Raw genomic sequence first — 23173 nt, 5'->3', positions numbered from 1 at the left:
TACTTAATTTTATAAAAGCAAGCTACAAAAAAGGGCTGCTGGACTAGCAATTTGTACAAACCTGATTAGCCCCGTTTAATTCTTCAAAGTTTCACCTAGTCATTTTGATCCCATCAAACCAATGGAATCAGGTCAGACTTGGTATACAAAATACAAATCTTAACTGTACCGACACCAAAAAATTAGGCAAGGAATCAAATAATGCAATACCTGATGCATAAACTGAACACAGCATTTTAGTATGCAACGAAATGAACAAAAAACAGGATACAGAAAAATCTAAATATAGCTGTATACTAAAGCAACTACACACACCCCCCCCCCCCCCCCCACACCCCCCAAGCCAACCCAATCCCCCTTTACCAGGCAAATTAATGGTTAACATCTGAATGATCCCTTAAACCCAAGCTAGGTACTGCTGTTAAATCTACTATACTTGTGCTCAATAAAATATTTTAATTATGTAACGGACAAGCTGCCAGCCACAGATGCTGTTTTGGGGAAACAAAATGTGGAGATATATATATAAAACCTCAAGACAACCCAGAGTACGTAGAGACCACAGTGGACAGTATTGTTTCCTGTGCTCTACATTCATCTAACTTCTTATACAGACCATGCAACCGTATACATAGCAGCAGGGTTACGGAGCAGGGGTTAAAGGTCACCGAAATATAAAGCACTCGTGATTACCTGTTACCATTTACTTTTAGAAATGGCCATTTGGTTTTTTATTTATTATATTTATACTGCAATCACTCCACATCCTTTACAGTACTTCTGCTACCATTCAGTAACAGGCAGACAGATGACATGACCCGCCCCGCCCGCCCACCCCTCCCACACACACACACACACACACACACACACACTTTAAAGGTTTTGTTCAACCCGGAACTCTGTGAATCATGATAAAAAAATTGTATCAATGCAGATCAGTTCAAAATCCTTCCTGCTTCCCTTAAGCTATAGACACTGTCTATTCAAAAGCATGAAAAATACTTCATGCCAATATATTTAGTAATATTAAATATATTAAAACTTTAGGAGTAAAAAGTATTTAGACAAAGAGATCAAGACCTTTGTCAAATTATTTTTGTATTTCTGTAACTCAAGACTACTGAAAAATGACAGACATCCACCCCCCCCACACACACACAGAGCCATCAACAAGCTGCAACAGCGAGCCCTGCCTGCAACGTGATAGAAACAAACAGGAAGTTGAGCGAGACCTCAACCCTACACAACAAAACTGACTTCCTGTTCTTTCGTTCAGCTCAGCCAGGCCTGCCTGTTTTTTTTGTATTTAAAAAGTGTCGCACTCCTATGATTTCAAACGGAACCCTATAAACCCAATGAGATTGCTACAAGACTAAAATAAAATGCTAAAACACAAACATCTGGGTTTAGCAGCAGACCTTGTGGAAATAGAAACTGGGTAATAAAATCATTAACTCAATCCATTTGTCCAAGAGCAGCAGCTAAACAAGACATGTATAGTAATTGCTCTACGTAGGCTATGATGGTTAAATACATTAAGACCTGTATCCCCCAAACAGCTTAGATACATCACTCCTCAGGAAAGCAATGGGAAACCCTCCAGCCAATTGCAGTGAAGCAGATGGATGTCTGAGATAACCAATCAAATCCCTCGCTTCGATCAGAGTGGGAGTTTAATCATTGAGCATGCTAGCCGTATCGCATTTGGTTGGCAGCGAACTCAAAATCCACTGAAGAAATGAAAACAAACACCCTGTCTCTACACCGACTAGTAGTGGAAGAAACATTCTGAATGATGAGACTGAAGGCTTTAATAAAATTAATATTACTTTTGTGGCTGGAATTTACATGCAACAATGCAAGTATTTAACTGATCACACACACAGTTAATCAAAACTCCTGCGTTCAATTATCTTGTAACCTACCATGCAAGTTACACATGAAAATCATTACAGATATTCAAAATAGGCACCAACCAACTTCCAGACATATCAGTCTGGATTCATTGCCTCCAAAAAGTCTTCTGCATCAATTTAAAAGATGTAATTTAAACACAAACTCCTTATTCCTTTTAGCTGTGGAAGGTTTGTATTAAAACTGCCCCACACGTTCTAGACCAGCTCTAGACAAACACACGTCCATTTTCCTACACGTGATATAACTGCAAGAATGAAAAGTGGTTAGTCAAAGAATTCCTAGTATTCCATCTAAATCAGTTTGTTTCCTAATTCTTGCAAGAAATAAAAGGAGCAAAATCAGCAGCACTGTTCAATTAACTGGCATTAAAACCCAAAAGGCAAAGGGGTTTTCCACTTCAAGGGACTGTCCAACGGAATTCAATTCACTGTAACTGACCAAATGGCACGGTTTTGGTAAATCACCAAAGGAATTTAAATTCCTGATAACTTAATTAGTATTCTGTTACCAGTACGGTTTTACAGATGAGCATCAATCCTAACATCTGTCTCCCAATATTTGGAATTGAAACAGGTGGATGCTTTCTGTTCACCAGAAATTTAATACACGTCACAGGTGTGCTAAGTGGCTGGCCTTTTAGACACGCTCCCTTAGTGTAGAGTGGAGGGACGCGTGCTAAAAATACATTTAAAAACATGTTCATGATAATGAGTTTAAGTTGTTTGTACTCGTCGGCTCATGTTTCCATGTGTGGAAATTTCCTAGATGATTCACTATTTTCACAGTGACCGATGCCTTGCTCTATCGAGCATGTAGTCGACTGCCACTCCCAACTCTCACAGGAAATGCAGGAACTGAAGTAAAAGGACCGACATGGGAGGAATTTCAGCTTCCAAGAGGCATTCACTACTTCTCATTCTGAAAGCTGCTCAGCCCCAACATTGGTGTGGGGTTTTCTGTTTTGCTTCCATAGTAAATTTCAGTGTAACATGACATGTATTAAAAACAACTGACTGGCAATTCTCTAGTAAAAAAATAAAAAACACTTTGCATGCATGTGTGTGTCTGCAATTATATATAAAATCCTGAAAATATATTAATCTATATATCCATTAAAATACTGAAAGCTCACAAATCAATGCTCCTAAGCACGCGTCTGTTGCAAGAATTTACCAAATAAGTACCCACTAAATCAGGAAGTACAGCAATATGCACGACTGCAAAGTGATAACTCCTAGAAGCTTAGATCTGAAACAGTGTTAAGGACAGCAAGACATTTTACAAGCCACAGTAGCTATTTTATCCCTAAAGCTGCATGAACTCATGCGTTTTTGTGCATGCTGACACTACCTTTCTTTATGTTAATTAAGGGCTGTTTCACAGCTGCTGCTGATTTCTGTGTGAAAATGCTTCCAATTCAAGGTCACTGCTGTAGACTCATACAGTCACTGATGTGACTGGCTTTCACAGGATCACTCTCCTGGTTTTGTATACTGTACATTTAATCATGTACCAATTAATCATGTACATACTGTACACAAACATGCAGCATTTTTGAAGTGTCTAGTTTAAAAAAAATACTATAAATGAATACAGACTTGCAGCGACCGCAAACATTCAGCATTTGTACTTCAATCTATCCGTTGTCCGTGATGTGGTTTACATTTTTCAAAGTTAAGTTCTTCTCATCTACACGGTGTACGTTTACCAAGTAAAACTTAACTGCTACAAATGTATGCATGTGCAGAGACAGAAATAAGACTCCCGTTGCATTGCAGTTTAATCCATTCCTGGTTTTACGAGTTCAATAAGGCACACCTGAGTGTTAAAAAGGAACGATACACAAAACTAATAGTGCAAATTCCAATAAATAAATAAATAAATAAATAAATAAATAAATAAATAAATAGGTATAGCAGCAAATTCTCATCTTGTTTCCCCTCAAATCAACGTTGGAGTGGACTACTATTGGATAAAGAAGCTGGGCTATGTCTAACTCTCAGGGCCAACACAGAGACACATGCTTGGGATTCTCTGAGAGGAGAGATGGACCGTCAGTTTAAACAAAGTGTAAAAGTGGTGGTGGCCTCAAGTGCATGCAGGACTTTACTGCGATTTAAATTTAGATCAGCAAACACTTGCCAGCCACTCGGACAGAACAGCAAGCACTGCTAGCTGAATGACAAGCAGAAAAACAGGCTTTAAAATCAAGATGATTACATTATTCAAGCCTCCAGTTCATCCACAAATGCATTTAAATAGTAATGATCCGCAGATCTCAAACAGTACAACCAAGGTTAACAGGAAGTCTGAAGATGAAGATAAAATTAAAACCAGGAGGCAAGCTGAAATATCAAGTTGTAATCTGCCACAAAAAAACTAGCATTAGATTAGATTTCATTACACAGACAGATAGGGCTCTATAGCGAGTTAGAAGAGTGAGGAATCCCAGCACACAGGTTCCCAGTGTCTCAAAGGTTAGATCTGAAAGCAGAATTGTTGCGTAAGGAAATAGGAATATTCAAAATCAAAGCAAATTAAAAAAACTGTCTCAAAATTATCTTTAACCTTAAAATGGGTCTGTGTCTGTCTGTGTCTCTACAAGGACAGCACAATACCTGCCTGGAATTGTCGCAAGTCTTTTCAAAAATGGAATGTGTGCACTAGATGGAAAATGTACAGGGCTGTATATTTTTCCAGTAAAGAATAGTAAAGTAGAAACGCACGGGTTGTGGAACCCAATTTTATTGAATGCTACAGCCTGACTGCCAGCATCATATTGAATGATACACACATTCTGTAAAAGCACGTCTCAGAGATGGGGAGAGAAACCACAAACAATGCCATTACAGGAATGACTCCGCGTGTGCTAATGCACATCCTGAATCTTTGCAATCTTGGGCCGAAACAGAAAACCTGACATGCAGAAGTCATCCGACATGCGGAAGTTTCTTTCAGCCAATAAATGAGGCATTTCTACCAAATGAAATATTTCTAATGTGACCTACATTTCAAAACCATGGGTTTTACATTTACAATGTCAAAAGGTGCTTGGCAGAAGACAAACAGGAAATTCAACTCAACTCGCCTGTGATGGGATGTTTAAATGAAAAAATATAAAAAAAAACAACAACAAAACTGTAATCTTATTGTCTCTGGTTAAATAAACTATGTCCAGCCTACAGTCTGGGTGGAGTTCCACTGCCAAATGCCATGCCAGTGACAGGAGAGCTTACAATCACAGGAAGTAACCATTTCAACAGAAAGCTAATTCTCAAGGAAAGAAAAGGGTACCGTATTTATTTGGGCTTCATTTTTTCTTTATGCTCAATTAGGTGACCAACAAATGCTGAACCCACAAGACACCCATAAAAGAACTTCCCTTCACCAGTCAAAACACTACCTTTCTTCCTAAAAGTGCTACAATTGAGCCACTAGCAGATCATGACCAAGCAATTGCAACATTTAAGTACATCTATCCCAGATTCTCAAATGGTGGTAAACAAAAGTATGATCACAACTGGATAAGCAGATCAAGAACAAATGCAAGTGCAACATAAATAAAATCAGATGGACTCCTCCTCTTAACAACTTGCATCCAATCATAGCCTAACCAAGACTTTACAGCTGGATAAGCACTCCCCCTTTTTTTTTTTTTTTTAACTGAAGATAAAAGTAGACCATGGTTGTATTGTTTGATACAATAGGGAGTTTCAGATCAGCACCTTAGATTAACTGTTGCAACCCTGACAAAATTAGAAGAGTTTTCAATATGAAATTTGGAAAATTAAAAACCAAAACAAAACTGTGCGACAGCGACATTAGGCGTTGTAACACGCTCTGTGATCATAATCTTGAAGTAATCCTATTATTTAAAGCAACCCCCTGTGACTGACTTTATATTCAGCAAGGATTCTTTGTTTAACATGACAAAAGAAATCGGATGTATATTTCATCTTGGTAAGCTTCGTCACTAAATGAACTGTTACTGTCTTCTCGAATACATTTTAGGATGCCTATCAACTAACTGTTGCCTACACAAACTGTGTTGTGAGGTGGGGTTACTGCAGGCATAACAGAATATGAAAATATATACATTTAGACTGCATTTTTAGGTTAAAAAAAAAGAATTGGACAGGACAAACCCTGCAACATTACTGTGGCAATGATTCAACATACTTAATACTGTGAGTAACAGAATCAATCTCAATATTGTGCAGTCCATTAATAAAGGACAAGGACTGGAAAAGTAATAAAATATGCATGCCTGCATAAAGTTCATCTCTTTCAATTATCCTAGTGCCCTCCAAATGTATGTTTAGGTAATCTCAATATTTTTCAACATAAGGAAAAATTTACTGTTGCTTCAAGGAATTAAATTCTACAGCAAAGAAGGCATGAAAGTAGCTAGTCTTACAGATACATAAGGACCAGTGTTCACCACATTCACATGTCTGAGACCATTGGGATATTAAGTTGTTCCTGTATTTAGTCCCTTTGGAAAGGATGGCATCTCAAGGGGATATAAATAACTGCATAAAATATGGAGCAACAGGTTTTGTTAGGAGCTTAAACATTAACTTGTAAGCCCTACAGTTTGTCCAAATTCAGCTGTGCACCACATCCATTAAAACCTGGAACAGCATAAGCGGCACTATCATAGGAGCAGTTTTCCATTCATTCACATATGCCATTTCTGTGAATGCCACGCTTTATTAGTGCGCCTTGCTTGCAAACCCACTAGATAGAACAGTTCCAACCTGTTTTTATAATTTTCATTTCTGGCAGCAAACTTGACCTACAGGACCAGCCATTCTTAGCGGCTGTACATTCAGCACAAAGCCACCTGTATTTATCATCAGATTATTGGAATAACCTCCATTGTTGGTTGTGGATCTTTATTTATATCCCCCAACTGCTTGTCAATTAAAATGTACTTTCACCATTCTGGAAAATAAGCTTTGCAATGTGTGGGCAATGACTGCAACACAGGCAACTCATTTCAGGTATGTTTCTGCAAATATGAAAAAACGGGTAGGACAAGGTTTGACACTACCAGATCTTTAGTGATCAACTCCACCAGTCCAGCTGGTGTACTTACAGTGAGATGTGTCGCTGCTCAATGTCCACTTTGGTCAGTTCTTCCTCCTCAATGTCAGACTCGCCCCCGGAGCTGCTGTCTGTGATGTCCGAGTCGAAGGCCTGCTCTGTTGCCCTCAGGTTAGCCGTCCCGCTCAGAGAGAGCCTCTCCAGTTCCGTGGGCACAGAGCCGCTCTTCAGGAAGTGGCTCAGTCCATCAGAAGTGCTGGTTTCACTGGCCGCTCGACGAAGGGCGGCCTCGGCTTTGCGGGTGAGTACAGCGGGGCTGCGCTGGCGAAGGGAGTCCAGACTGGGCAGCTTGCTGAAGCTAGTCTGCAGGAACCCACCCAGCTGCTGCTGAACATGCCTCTCCACCTGCTTGGCTTGCACCACCTGCAGGCGTTTGCGCAGCCGCTGGACCCTGTTCTCGATCTCGCTTTGCCGGCTTTGGTTCAGCAGGGTCCTAGCACGGATCTCAGCGTCCAAAGTGCTGAAGGGATTGGGGTCGGATGCGGGAGTGGGTTTTACCTGGCTGTTGCCACTGCAACCCGCACTTTCCAAATCAACAGAACTCACTGTGGGGTCTGTGGATATCCCGTTTCCCACATCTTCTACTTGCCCTGCTGCGAGGTCCAATTGGTTTGCTGCAGTAGACTGATCAGAGTTATTTGCAGGCAAGTTCCCAGGTGGCTGCTCCTCTGCAATGCACCCTTTCAGAAGAGTGCAATTGGATGAACTGGCTTTGAAATCCCCAGAATCGGTCTCCTTCGAGGGACAGGCCTCAGTGTCGGGGGTCGCCGAGGGTCCGGGCTTGCTTCCATTGACCGCAGCTAAAGCTGCAGGGCCGCCCCGGTCAGAGCTACTCATGGACTTGGCAAGCTTCTTAGCAAGGCCATTCACTGGCCCTGGCTGGCTGCTGCCGCTCATCATTTTAAGGTTCTCCCCAGTGAACTCCAGAGCTTGGTGCTGCCTGGCAAGCAGCTCGGCCCGGATGTCACTGCTGTTGAAGATGGTGGGTGGGGTCAGAAGAGAGTGCGATTTGAGGACCTTCTGTTTAATAATGACTCCTTGCAGTTTCCTAGATTCCTTGGTTGTGGCGACCGAAGTCACATCAGAACAGAGATAAGAGGCCACCAGCGGCTGCAGTTTGCCCCGCTGCTGCTCCTCCTTCTTGGGGTTGCCCCGGAAGTCGAGGGTGCGCTCTTCCGCAGAGGAGACGATGGCCTTGTGCTTGCTGGTGCCGTTGCTGGAGATCAGGATGTTGTTGGCGTTGCTGTTGTTTTCCACACTGCCCGGGGAGAAGGTGGAGGACGGGGAAGCCAGTTTGAAGCGGATGTGGTGAGCTTCGGCTGGCGCGTCGGTAAGAGCGGGAGCCATTGCAGCCATGCAGTGCAGAGAGACGGGCGCTGTGGCCTTTCCCAGTGCCGAGGCCAGCTCCACACCACCCACTTACTGCCTCGGCAGAGGACAGCCTGCAGATACAAAAACAAAAAAACAGAAGATTTAAAAATAGGCATTGGCATGGGCAATGTTTTTCCTATAAACAAGTTTAATTTCAGTGGAGTTGCAAGTGTCAGTATAATTTTAATGATGCATTGTGGAAAATACCTACAAAACATAAGAACAGATTTCTAGAGCAATGCATGACAGTTTCCCCCCCCCCCCCCCCAACTGGGAAAGTTTTCACCTTAAAACAAACAGTGCAAGTGCTTTGTAAAACTCCACACTGCTTACTGGAAAACATTTTTTGTTAAGCAATAATATCAACACACTGGTTTGCTTTTATAACCCACCATTTCAAAAAACAATACAAATATTGCAAACTCGACTGAACAGTTTTCCAACCAAGGTTTAAAAACCATCTGCAGGTTTTCCACATCCCTGTGTTTAACTCTGCAGATCCTCAAAGCAGCAGGTCGACAAAGCCTGTTTTCACAACAGCTAAAACAAACTGAACCTTTGTTCTTTGTGTTTGGTGTTATCTATGGGCACCTGCTACCAACTCAACTGTATTTGTAAGTACTTCATTGGCCACTAAGCCAATTTATTTTATTACAGGGGAAAAGCTAAAAGAAATAATTCTGCAAATGTTAGTACCTCTTAATAGGAACTCTTCATAGCAAGTGACACGCAAATAAAGTGACCTGCTACACAAAAAAGGCAGGGACATTGCTAGTAAGCGATAAGCAGATTCATTTGCATCACACACTCACAGTGTTTGTGCTCTTTCTGCTGCACAGCATCCTCTTTCCACGCTGCTCTGTTAATCTGGATTATTGTTTTCACATCCTGGCATATATATATTACACACACACACACACACACACACACACACACACACACACACACACACACACACACACACACAGTACAATGACCGCTCACTAGGCATTAAGCTGTACAAAACTACTGCAGGACCTGAAACGTGTGACAAAGCATTTTGCATTCCTGGGTCCCATCTCACAAAGCTTTTCAAGCACGGAGCAGGTTGCTAGCCACCTACCTATTTTTTTTGTAGAAATCAGCTAGTCTGAATGATTAGGACATAAGCAATTCATCTTTATTTCCATTTATTTTTTTTTCTATATAATTAAAACAGGGTTTATCAGACAGCTACTTATGAGTGCTTTGTCAAACTGGACACTTTACTGCCACACCTGCAGGTACAGGTGTTTCCATTGACCGCAGCAGCCCCCCCACCCTCCCGTCTGCAGTTCAGCAGAAGCTACTGCTTTACCCACCTTAATCCCAGTGTACAAAGACTAAAGTCTAATGGGAAGTTCAGGTTTTCAGACAAAGGTAGGGTTATGCGTAATGAAACACAACCAGCTTCACTAACTGGAATTTGAGCAAGCACATGACAGCCACCCCACTGCCGATTGGCTAAAGCATTACGTCTTGGCGAAAAAGGAACAGTGCTCTATTGTTCCAAGGCACCGGGTGGGCCAGTAATCTTCAGTGCACATGATAAAATATAAGGCTTGTCTTCTACAAGACAAAACAATTCATCTAAAAGCTGGGTTTTGGGTGGGGAAGTTCTCCCGTCCCATTACCCAAGATGGCTCGTAACATCATTGTATTTTCATTAGTGCTCTATCAAATGCTTTTGTAGAACAGAGTGAAAATATAAAACAGGCCTGTATAGTGCATGCAGCATTTGACCTTTGTCAGGCTTCAAAATTGTACGTTCAACAAAAACATTCATAAACCCAGAAGCTGACATTTTAAAATTCAGGCCTTAAAACAACTAGGAAATACTGGTCCTTGTTAGAAGCGAATATGTACGAGATGGTCGTCTTCTTCACATATTAGCAAGACAAAGTACTGACTTTTTTAGATATTCTTACAATTGCAAGAAAGCAAATACTCCTGGAAAACAACTTTTCCAAGCAGATGAACAAATAAGAAGCTCACCATGCAAAATGAGCGTTACAAACCGCTACCTTTAAACCAAAAGCCAAAGATGTACGTACCTCCTATCACAAACCTGGGACTGGGAAACCTGTTACAGTACTTGCAGCCTTGTGTTTAACAAGCTAGCTACATTTAGTCATTCTTTATAAATGACTCAAGGTTCATGCTTTGGAAACTGTGACAGCGTCCCTGCAAAGGGAGAAGGGCCTGATTTCTCAAAAGAAGCACTGCAAGTAAACAGCGCATTGTAAACAGGATATTGAAGACTGCACAAATCTTAGCCTAAATCTTTAATACAGAATATCAATAAATCTAGGTAAAAAAAAAAAAAAATGCTGGTTTTATTTTTTCATTACCAAGAACAATAAAAAAAAAAAAACTCATTAGATGCTTTATTTACAGCATTTATTCTCTATCAAATTCACAGAAGTGGAATTCTCATTGTATTTTGGTGGCAACAGTCTACAAGCGAAGGTTCCCTGGTACTAAACAGCTCTGGTTACTAAACTAATAGTCTGGTGTTTACACTAGACTAGATCAAAGCAAACCTGGTATTCTTGACCAAGTTTTTGGCAGTGGAAGCCTGCCAGACACACACTGTTGTTGGGCTCTTTAGACACGGTCACGATCTTTTAGAGGGAACTGACCCCCTCCCCCCTCCCCCCTCCATAACACACGCAGACCACTCTGGTCCTGGGGCCTGATGGACTAAACCTGCCCCAGGCATAACGGGATTAAATAATGCCTAACAGTGATTCCATACAGAATATGACATTACCAAGAAATACACAGGGGTGGTTATCAAAGGGAAGGTGGAGGATTTTCCCACCTTTGGACCAGCGAGCTCCAATGGAACTATACAGACTCAGCGGAAATGCTGTGCACCATGCAAATTGCTTGCCTTGGCTTATGTTTGTAGCACCATACCATGCAACATACAAGCACACATTTGCATGGCACAGACACGTGTGGAACCATGTCTCCAGGCGTGTTACCAGGCGTGTTCCAATCTACCCATCCACTGGCCTTGCTATTTCTCTGTGTCAGAGAGGCTAGCATACCACAGGTCCATTGCTGGCAAAATTATACTGACTGGAAACCTAAATGTCTACATACAAAGCCTTAAGTGTCTGCTGCTCCTTAATTTCTGGTAGAAACCCCCACTCTATTGCACCCTAAATCAATGGGCTTTGTACTATGTACTCTCCAGTGGCAGATGACATTGTTTTTCCTTTAATAAAAGCTGAACAGTTATAAAAAAATAAATAAAAATGGGACGATCTGCATTGTCACACATTTGTTTTATGCCTACTACAATAAATATGCATTTTTTTTTGTCTGCTGTATCAATTTTAGTCTTGGTCACTGGCTTTCATTGCAAATCGTCATGAGACCTACACACTAAAGTATGGTGGACGATTCTCTTTTTTTTTTATAAAAATAGGCAAATGTTTCACTTAGTAATTGTAGGTGCTTAAATACAAACATGAATTATAATATTTCATAGGGCTACTCAGTAAAGCATTACCTTGTCATGTGGTCCGGGCAATATTATCTGTACTGGGCTCCTAAATCTAGCTTCAACTATATAGGCCAGGATATGATATCTTCTGCAACAGACAGCCACCCCCAAAGCTAAACTAGTGGCAACAGCCACCAGATTACACTTCCCAAATAACTAGCCTGAATGTGTTTTTAAAAAGTACAGTATATTAATCACCAGCGAAGAAAATACACCCCAACTTCTGAATTCGTGGAGACTTATGGCTACTTTTCAGACAATTGCATCACCACACTTTTGAGATCACATGCCATGATGCAAGCATTTGTAACAAAAAAAAAAGACTTTACACCCAGTTTTAATATGACTGAAAAACAACATGTGCCGAAAGAAACACTCTATTCTACAATATTATCTGTATACGTTTACTGCATTGCGTGTTTATATCGCCTCCACTTATACCCCGCCGAGATATATTTTTAGTAAATAAAAACATTAAACCCACACATGGCGATTTCGTTGGTTGAAACCCTTAAATTGCCATTATGTAATTCATCTAGTTATGGAAAACGACCCCCACTTCCACACACCCCCAAATAAAAATCTGATTAGCTTTTAATTTTTCCTAGATGTCAAAGTTTGATTCTTAAATGCCTCTAAACGTGATCAGGAAACCGCGCTCAGGAAACGGTATTGTTCAATTGTTATGCATGGAGAATATTTCTTGAGCAGGTAAATCAGTACGAAACTAACACGTTCTAATTCAGTTGTTTAAAAAAAAAAAAATTTAAAAAAAAAATAATAATAACAAAAAACCGCTCTATATCTGAATACTCTGAAGCACCTTACAGACGATAAAATATATTTGTTAAAGTGGCGCCTGAAAGGGAATGCGCCGTTATGACGACCAAACCAACATTACACAATAGTATAATTAAATGTTACAAAAAAAAAAAAAAAAACAATGCCTGTAAATTTTAAATGATTACCCTCCTTTCTAGGTTTTCAGTATCACTGCAGTTTCTTGAAAACAAACAATAGAAAAATAAACCATGCATAAAATAGCTTTAACTGCAACAGCGTTAATTTAAATACCATACAATGATTAGAGTCTGCTACACTGTAAATGTATTTTAATGTCACTGCTTACAATGCTGCCCTTTGACAAATCTAAATAACTGTTAAATACTTGATTTTCAAAAGTAATCAATAGAGAAGCTCAAATATCTGCATGCTTTTCTAGTACACTGTATATTATATTATCCCTCGTTTTAAGAACCTGACAAGTTGCACCAACAATTTATAATGTTTGCATTTTTACACTAAAATTACGCAAATCTTGAGGCCCACTCTGTCACTATGAAGCGAAAACCACCAAAACAGTTGCGATTATACAAAGACACACGTTTCATTTCTTTCTATTTTATTTTAAAGTTATTATTTTTTGCTGAGTTTAAAGTAACAAAGAAAAAGGAGGAACCTACCACGTGACAGGCGCAGAGTCCGGGAGAATTTCAGCAACAAATCCCCGCCGTTTGGAGAAAATGAAAAGCAGAAAGCCAAAATATGAATAAATATATAAATTTCAGGGTTAACACCCTTTTAACGGAATCCGGTTCGGGTGGGCTCCGGTTTCCGGTGAACCCGGTCCGGGTTTTCGCAGACCCGTGTTTCTCTCAGATTCACGAAATGGGCGAAACAACAACGAGTCAGAAACAGCCTTAAAATATTCAGAACAATAAAGTGGGTCCTTTCCGATCCGGCTCTGTTCGGGTTTCAATATTCTTAAACGCGTGCCTTTCTTTCCAGCACGTTCCTGTCCGGCTCCGGCTGGCTTTTCCCGGTTAAACTGGCGTATTTTTTTTGTTGTTTCAGAGAGAGCGACGCTCGGAAAATGGCGGCTCGTTCCTCTCCCTCGGATTTCTCTGCTCTGACAAAACAAGAAGAGCAGCAGCAGAGCCACGGCGGGAGACATTCCTCACTCTCACCGCCAGAGCTGAGCTGGTGGGGACGCAGGTCCGAGCTGTATCCACTAGAGGGGGCTTCGTGTCTCTGTGAAGCAAGGTTAGTAAGGGAGAAGTGGCGCGGAAACTGTAACCCCTGTGTTCGCCATATTGGCTCTTCTTACTCTAGTTTTATAGACACTTGAAGCGAGTGGTGAACCAAAATGGTTTAGTTTCACGACTTGGCTCACCCTTCAGATTCCCACCACTAGAGGCAAAATTAATCATCTACTATAAAATAAGGTGACAGCGCCATTAAATAAACAGACCTCAACTGCCATGTTGCAATGCAGCCGTCTCAAAGTGAGAGACAGTTAAACAGTTTCCAGGGCTGCCACCTCATACTATAGGGACGGGGAAAGCAAAACACTCAACACCGCACCATGACAATAGGAGCAAAATCTTGACAAAGTAAAACTGAAGCAACAATGCGCCTTTCACACGACTGTATTTGGCAACGTACACGTAACGTAAAGAACATTCTGGCAAACCGCCGCTAGAGGGAACTCGATATCAGTACCGCAGTGTCACGCTGAAGACTTTGGCGGCGAGCCAATGAAATCAAGCAGATCAAAGAAAAAAGGGAGTTGCTAGTTCATAGTAACTGAGCATGCTCATAATACGCATTTCAGTGGGTGTAAACTAAACCACTCCTCCTTGTAGGACGGCAAACATGTTTTGTCTGTCAGTCTATCCTACGTACATGGAATTATATTATTAACAGCCACCAGCATTCTCTTTTGTACAAATACCGCCATGTGTACAACCAAAAAATGTAATGTAAAAAGAACGCTGGAGGGCAGAGTCGAGTAGATCATTTTTATGAAGCTGCACATTGGCCATTGCTCTGTAGCGTGCAATTTGTATGTGTTTGTGCAGGGTTTCCACCCTTCATTTTGTGTGGCGCAGTGCTTAACATTACAGGCTCTTGAGCCTCCTCTGTCGGTGAGACACAGAACAACGCTCCAGTAAAAAAGAAATGAACTAAAATGTTACACAACTAGTGATTACAGTGAACAATTTAAACGCTCTTGTCTCCAACAAAAGAAATTACTAGTACAGTAGTATTTCATGCATTTAATTTAATAGCAATAACACTTAGATTTTGTATTGTCTCAGCTATACATTTATGTACAATTTGAACAGTAGGCGATTTGTTTGTATTTAAACATTTTAAATTCCAGTACAGAAGTGATTACTGTCTGGTAACTGAACATCTTCAGGAAAGTTTGTTCTCTTGAATTAATCATAGAGTAACCAACTAAAAACCAACTAAACACCTCCCATCAGCCCGCTAGCTAAACTGCCTTCTTGCTAATTGTAACTAGGAATCTTTTTTTTTATCCCAGGGTGGGATTAAAAAAAGCACTCTTTTATAAATGTTTTATGATCAAGGAATCTACCCTCAACGGTGGTGCCTTTTTAGAGGAGCCTCACTAACTGCCTCACTGGGGGGTCTGTCCCTTATTTGCTATTGTTTACCAGGTCTTTATCTCCAGGATTGTGTCCTGTGAGAAGTTTCTCAATAGGTACTTGTCTAGTCACAACCTGCACCCCTTCCTCTCAGCAACTACTGTCAACAAACACAGGCTACAACTCAGAAATGACATAACCGACCGTGTGCTTAAACAAAACCACCACATGAACTTCTGTACGTGTTCCTTTAAAATCTACATCTGAAAAGATTCATTTTGCATTTCCCTAAAACACAGATCTTTGCACAATATTTTGAAAGCTTGGGTTTTCTAGAAAAAAGAAAAAAAAATTGATTTAGTGTGAATTTCCACAACATTATCAAACTGAGCGAAACAGATTCAACATTTTGAAAGCAGCTTTTAACTTTATTTTGAAAATATTAGATTCGATTTTCTAAAAACTACTCTTTTGCCAACCTTTTAAAATGGGAAGTAAATGTATTTGGAAAGTGTAAACTTTGTTAACTTTCAAAGTACTTGAAAGATAGTGTTGTGTTGAAGTCTTTTCTACTGGCACAGAACCCAAGACCCTCTGTGTGGTTCTTCTCCACTCCATACTAGAATCATATCTGAATCTGACAAATCTTTCTGCAAAGAGACAGGGTGACCAAGAGTCATAATCACGCTATATAAATGATGCAAGAAACTGAAACCACACTTCCCGGTCAGTGAGTAATACCCACCACCAGTTAGCCTAGCTGGGGGAAGCTGAAGGTAGCTGTGCATGATAATGACCTACATGCTTGTCCTGTGCAAGCCAATGCATGCACTCAGGGTGAGCACTGGTAGGAATACTCTGTTCTTTAACCTTGATGCGCAATGAGTGTGTACAGGTGGGTCCCCTGCCTATTCATTGACTGAAGCATGGCTTCTATCCTGGTGTTTGTGCCAAACAGTGCTTAAGCAGTCAGTGTTTTGCAATGCATCCTACTGCAGTAATTACCGAGCAGCTAAAACCACAGCACCCCCTGGTGTTTTCAGGCTGCACAAACAGGCTGTATCATCTTGTCTAAAATGCCTTCCCTAACTATTAACACCTCAGGAGGGGGAAATCCATATAGACACTTGACTACATTAGAAATTAAATGCATTTTTGTCCCCTTAATTGAGAAATTCAGTGATACAAGCTGATATCCACCCCATGAGAGACCAGTGTGGCTGTGCACGAGAAGAGGATGAATTAAAAATGACATCACTTCTATCCAATAAAAGCTATCCAATACATGACACAAGCCCATCAAACACAAAGACATTTCAAATGGCTGTAGAATCTACAGTGCTGTATGCTGACTAGAATGAAAAAATTCCACAGCTCTGCTTTTTAACCCTCTTGTGATACTGGCTCTACCGAGACCTGTGCTGTATTTGTACCATTGCTAAATTAAAATTAAACGCTTAAATAGAACACTATGCAAGCTACTGTAGCTTTGCCACACAGTTGTACCTCAGTGATTAGATGTTAACAGCAGTGAAAAGTAGACAGATTACTGGTGAACAATAACCTTTTACTTAAAAGCCATGAGACTCAATCTATAGGCTTACTGCTTTTTAGACAGGTCTGTATTACACAATATCACAAATTCTCATGAGGCAACCTCATTTGTAAATCCAGATTCTTCTGATGTTTTGTGGCTCTTACCTTCCTCTGATCAGCCTCTTTATTTAACTAGCCCATCTAAGGGACTCAGTATTAAAGGACGAAGGCTTAGGTCGGCCAGGGTGTCCTCGGCTCACTGCGCACCAGCGACCCCTGTAGTCTGGCCGGGCGCCTGCGGGCTTGCCTGTAAGCTGCCCAGAGCTGCGTTGTCCTCCGACGCTGTAGCTGTGGGCAGCTGCATGGCGAGTCTGCAGCGTGTAAAGAAGCGGACGGCTGACGGCACACGCTTCGGAGGACAGCGTGTGTTCATCTTCGCCCTCCTGAGTCAGTGCGGGGGTGGTATCGGTGAGCTGAGCCTAAAAATAATTGGACATTCTAAATTGGGAGAAAATAATAAATTGGCGACGACTACATTTTAAAGAAAAAAGAAATGTTCGTGTAGATTTCTGAAAGGTGGGTAAATTCCACGGATTAGATGCCAGCGTATTCTTACCTGGGAACATTAGGGCTCACAAAGCCAGCACCACCTCCCCAGTCCATGATCTTTTCCCACATATCCAACTGCAGTAACCCCATTCTGTCAGGTAATAAATCCTGGGGGAAAAAAAAAAAAGAGCACAATTTGCATTTTTACAAGCCATTATTAAATGTCATTGAAATACAGCTGGTGCTCAATACATTGTAGGAGGCCGTTTAACAAAAAGCATGACAAATCTCACCCCGCACAGTCACAGAGTTTGAGTGCTGTGCCAATCAAAGTTTATTTTCACAATGATAAAGCCTTTAATGAACAGATCTTGTACAAAAAATGAACACCTGTTTTTTTTTTTTTTTTCAAATGTGCTTCACTAACTGAATAATCTGTTGCAATCCTGGTGGCTGATAGTAGGCACTCAGTTAGCAAGTATCCAAGAAGTCCATTTCCAATTAGTGCTGGGACTAATATTCAAATAAATACTGCTTGAAGGGTCATCTGTTCAGTGAATGACCAGGTTCGTATTCCTTCATAAAAGTGAATTTATTAATGAATCAATTATATCATGCAAAAGGAACCCAATGCAGAAATAAAAAATCTGAAATAAATAAACAAACATTCTACAGTAGAGCACTGTCTTTTTTTAATTAAACAGGTAATTCTATGGGGTATGAGCTTGATTTGTTTTTACTGTAATACGGTACAAATTTTACTTTTGTTTTCCATCAGATTTATTAAACAATATCTGACTATTCATCAAAATTTCGAAAGAATATTCCAACATGAAAGCCTACGTTTGTCCCATCTCAATTTCCAAATCTCTCATTAATACTTTGCATATTGAACTGTTCATTTCTGATCCATTTTCTGTATGCACCACTGCAGAGCACCCTTCTCAATGTTGGTCTGTATCTGTTGGATACCCTCACACTTTCCTACCTGCTCTACTCAGTTAACATGTGCTGTCCTCCTGCGGAACCGATAAATAACAGAGTAAAGAGATCTCCCAAAACCCTGTAAACCGAATGCGATCAGGATTGTTTTATTAAGCAATTGTTATGGATTCCTGTAAAAGCAATAAACATGGTTTATCACCTGCTACAACAGGTGACAAGCCAATTTGTTTGGTCTGATTTTCAAGACCTGCCTACCAGCTTTATAAATGATTGTAGGTGTACTTATGCGACCATTGTAGTAAGCTACATTTATTTTTACGGTTTTATCTAGGGACCCTAATAACTTTTTTTCCCCTCCCTCCCTAATATTTTACTGCAGTATCCTGGCTGCAGTAATTATTTTCTAGGGTAAACGCAAACATTATCTGGTGTCTTTTTACATAATCTGTTGAGAAAAGCCGACTATGCACTCTGCTTGCGACAGTCAGGTTTGTTTACATTCCCTATAGGTAGTTTCAGCTTTAGAAACAAGCTTTACCCTTCATTAACTATGCCACAGTGAAGCACAGAGGCATGTTAATGCTGCTACTTTCAGCAATAGGATGACTAAAAAAATTACACATTTTAAAAGGTGTGCAATAGCTCATGAAGTCAAAAGAAAACATTTAAAAAGGGGTATTTCCTTACTAATCATACCCCCCTCTCTTAAAAAAGCCCCCAAGACTGAACGTTCATTTGAATTTGTCTCACTGCAGCAGTTAGAAATATTGTGCAAACTGTAAACAGCTTTGATACAGTTAACACAGATACAGTAGTATTTAGATATGTTAAAAATTCTTACCAAACAGCAGAACCAACAAAAGAAATCAAGAGCATATACAAGGTCTAAAAACACTTGTATAGCAATGCTAGCGATACATTTTCATTTTTAGTTTTTTTTTATATATGTACTGGTATATGGTATATGATACTGCTATTACTCGATTAGCATCATTGAGCATTATGATTATTGATCACTATATTATTTTTCGATAACACTTTAAAGCGCAGGTGGCCTTAGGGATTTAATCTATTTGAAAACCGCAGATTTGGGCTTTAATTTTACAAATATTACAAAAAAGGCTTAGTTTAAACATAAATACCTTTAAAATTACAGATGTATTTGCCATGTTTTCATCTGTAATAAAGCGTAAACTGTACACACACACACATCTGAGTTTTGTATACACCGGTTTTAGTGGTTGTTTAATTTTTCCTTGTAATTTCACATTGCACATTCATCTACACTAGATCTGCATTGTAAATAAGACGCGTTATGTGTTTTACCGAGCAGTCAAAATAGTAACTTGACTCTCCATTTACATTTTTGTAGTATTATTACGTCAACTGCATGTTACTAACCTGCAATAACATTTACAAAATGTGAGTAATTACTTTAAAGCCCATCCCCTTATTTATTATCCTGAATCTTAATGTATACGCAACGGTAAAGTATTCAGTTTGTCATTTAGGGTTACAGTAACCAGGCACAGTATTTGGCCCACTGGCTCTGTGTTTAAGTTCAAATAAACCAAATTTTCATTTTTCCGTTCGAATTTCATTTCAGAAATGCAATATTCACGTCTTACTTAATTTCCTACTACGTTTCTAGCACTGAGAAGTTCAATTTCCCCAAGTTTTGAACGTTCATTCTTTCACTGTACCACTGCCTGCTGTAAAAGCTTGCCATTGGTGTATCTGGCCTGTACATTGATATGCTTTCCTCAATATACATGCTAAACAACACGATGTATTTTGCATTTCAATGTAAAGTACCATGCACATAATTCACCTATTTTCTCTTGTTTATTTATTTACTCCATATCAAAGTTTGTTTTCTTTGCAATAATTTTATTTCCTTTATTTCCCCCACTAGACTGTAAACCACTATTTTGGCCTGTTGAGTCTAACCAAAGCTAAGTGCAGTTTACACTGCTATGCAAATTCTACCTATTCAATTCAAAATAAACCCCATCTCTTCAACAGGTCTATCCATATGTTTAGTCGCATCACTTGTTTTTTTTTATATTTTTCTCCCCAATATTTCTAATAAAACCTTATAATATCTAGGATTCTGCTAGCCATGTTTCAGACTTACCTGCACAATTCAACCAGCCTTGAATCGGAATCGCCCACCCACTGCCCTTTGTGATTGGATAAGGCGGTGAACGGAGGCTATTTATTAGCTTTTACGGTTGTCAGTCCGTGCAGATGGGCGTGGAGCGGAAAGTGTATTCAATGGAAGTTTGCAGGACTTTACAGTTCTTTTTGTAAATAACCAGTCCTTAATTATGTCAAGATGTAACGTTTGAAGCACACGGTTAGTTAGTTGCAAGGGTGCCTGCCTAATTTTAGTTTATGGCAGCAGCATGACCTATTGCTATTAAATATGTAAATGTCTCATAAACACGATCGTTATAATAAAGCTAAACTCCGATACAAAAACATAAAGCTTCGGTTGGTCCTAATCTGTCATTGTTTTTGTAATTTTAGAAACCATTTTCTGCAAAATGTTTTACATGTAACATTTGAGATATAATTTAATTTAGACAGTACATTTCTGAATATTAGAATGCTTGACATTATTATCTTGCTACATCCTTTCACGGTTTTTATTATTAATACATAAATACATTTGAGAAAAAAAAAACGTTTTTTTCAGAATGTGGCAAATATTATTTATTTTGTGCTTATAAGGTCCCCTTGACTAAAATAAGAATTTATAATGTTAGTCTATAATAAAAAAAACGAACATTACACATATATTTTACTTTGTGTTGACAACACCAAACAGTTTGGACTTTACAGGCTCTAAAATGTCATTATTTAGTTTAATAGTTTAGCCTTGTATGCTTCCCACTTTGAAATCTATTTACCAGTCCATCAGTGAGCCAACTTGAAACACCCCTGCTACTACCTGCAGCAGTAGGGGGTTATAAACCACAACACATTCATTTTTAGTGCATTAATTAGTAAAGTCTCAAGAATGAAATTGCCAGTAGAAAATACTTAGTAAAATGCAGTTTAAGTACTATTACATTATATGAAGAATCTCAACAGACAGGTTTGTGCATTACAGTAATTTATTGGTAACACACTGGGTGCTTGCTTTCAGCATTTACTGCAGTCTTGAATTACTTTTTTGAAATGAGCAATGGTAATGTTAGAAAAATAAGAAACAGTGTGCTTCAGAGACTTTGGATTGTATAACTTGGTCATGGGTTTCTAAAGTTAACAGGTGTTTTCATAAAAAAAAAAACAAAAAAAAAACAACAGGAGTAAAAATACACCAGGAGTAAACACTTTGAAAAATCTTTCCTAGGTACACCTAACTAAGAGTGTACTAATACTTACAGGTACAAAGTTCAATATGAACCTTGGTTTGGTCCCTTATCTTCTAGATTGTTTCTGCAGTCTCTTAAGAGGAAGACAGTTGTGTTGATTACAGGATCTATCTTATAGCTCCAAACAGCATGTACTGTATGTATAAACCGTGCGTTCATTCACAGCCCTCATTCCACTGGATTTTATTGTCTACAGCGAGTTTAAACAGAGGATAATAAATCACCCCTGGGGACAAATATACAGTTTGGAAGGTATGGATACATAACCTTTTAATGTTATTTGGTTTTAAAATGCTTGAACACATATTTAATATTACACAACAATGGGGAGTATTTGAGTTACAGCAGTGAAACAGTAAAGAGAACCATGGGAATATTATTTAACCTTTTTTGTTGTTGTTTTTGTTTTTTTGCAGTACCAGAACTGCTCTTATAAATGTTTCCATAGTAAAAGCCAAGCAAAGTGCAATACATTATAGTGAAAGCATGGTAAAGCATATGCAAGCCTTGTAAAGCCCAGATAACTATGCAAAAGCAGTTTTGAAAACATGACAAACCATGGGAAGCTATGGTAAGTGTGCAGAATAACTGGAAAAGCAGGTAAAAATTACAAAATGACTGTAGAAGACTTTAATAAGCGTGAACGTACAATACGAGCTCCCCAGAATTTAGAAATAGTTAAAAGCTGCTTTTTTCCCTTTGAAAGAAAGTTTTAAATCAGAAGACCCAGCAGACTTTGACACAGGGCTTACAGAAGGGTGGCTGGTACATTCCAAACCATACATTTACACCACATGAAGGAACCAGAGGCAGTAATCAGGGAGTGACTTCAAAACATCCCTTCAGAATAACTTAGCCCCCTTGCAGACTCGAATCAGTGACCGGTTTACAAACACCTAGCAGGTCCAATACAGCCCTGGTATTAAGTTGAAATCACAGAGAACAAACAGCTATTTTAGCGCTTGCAGTGTTGTTACAGTCACTGCTTTCAATTGCTGTCCAATCCCCAAATGTTATTGCAATACCTTGCTGTGGGACGTATTATTTTATTATTGCACGTACATATCAGTGTTCTCAGATGATCAACCACAATGAGTTCAGTTTTTATTAGGGGGGGGGTTGTGGCAGAAAACTGGAAAACAAATATTTACAGTAGCTTGACAGACATTAAAAAATGCACAATAATGAATTGCCCTGTGATCAACGGTCAGGGAATCTTCCAAACAGAACTGTCCAACCATTTTGTCCCAAAGAGCCATGCGGACAAGCAACTGGCTCATAGGAACCGTTTCCATCTGCCACTGGGACATGAAAGAGATTTCAAATCTGACTCTAATTTCTGTCTGCACCAGATCGAGATCAAATCGATTTCAATTAGGACTCCCTCAGCCCGTTAGGAGTGCTTGCTGGCAGAATTCAGTCTCTCCAACACG

The 23173-nt window shown here is 39.7% G+C and overlaps 1 protein-coding gene across 4 annotated transcripts in view; it reads right to left on the bottom strand.

Moving 5' to 3' along the window:
• Positions 1-20511, bottom strand: part of LOC117435022 (KAT8 regulatory NSL complex subunit 1) — a 70783-nt gene extending 50272 nt beyond the window's left edge. The window contains exons 1-3 of one of the 4 annotated variants that reach the window (XM_034057868.2): positions 20495-20511; positions 17480-17580; positions 7019-8468 (exon numbers count right to left, since the gene is read on the bottom strand). In XM_034057868.2, coding sequence (XP_033913759.2) covers positions 7019-8382 — 1364 coding nt within the window. In that variant the 5' untranslated portion in view covers positions 8383-8468; positions 17480-17580; positions 20495-20511. Of the gene's footprint in view, positions 1-7018; positions 8469-13395; positions 14392-17028; positions 17051-17479; positions 17581-20494 lie in introns of those variants that run through there. The other 3 variants (XM_034057869.3, XM_034057870.3, XM_034057867.3) reach the window with 3 other exon arrangements.
• Positions 20512-23173: the final 2662 nt, after the last annotated feature.

The sequence above is a fragment of the Acipenser ruthenus genome, chromosome 28, assembly GCF_902713425.1.
Source record: "Acipenser ruthenus chromosome 28, fAciRut3.2 maternal haplotype, whole genome shotgun sequence".
Lineage (NCBI taxonomy): Eukaryota > Metazoa > Chordata > Actinopteri > Acipenseriformes > Acipenseridae > Acipenser > Acipenser ruthenus.
Note: the sequence above shows the minus strand (reverse complement) of the source record. Positions and strands in the feature narration are given on the sequence as shown.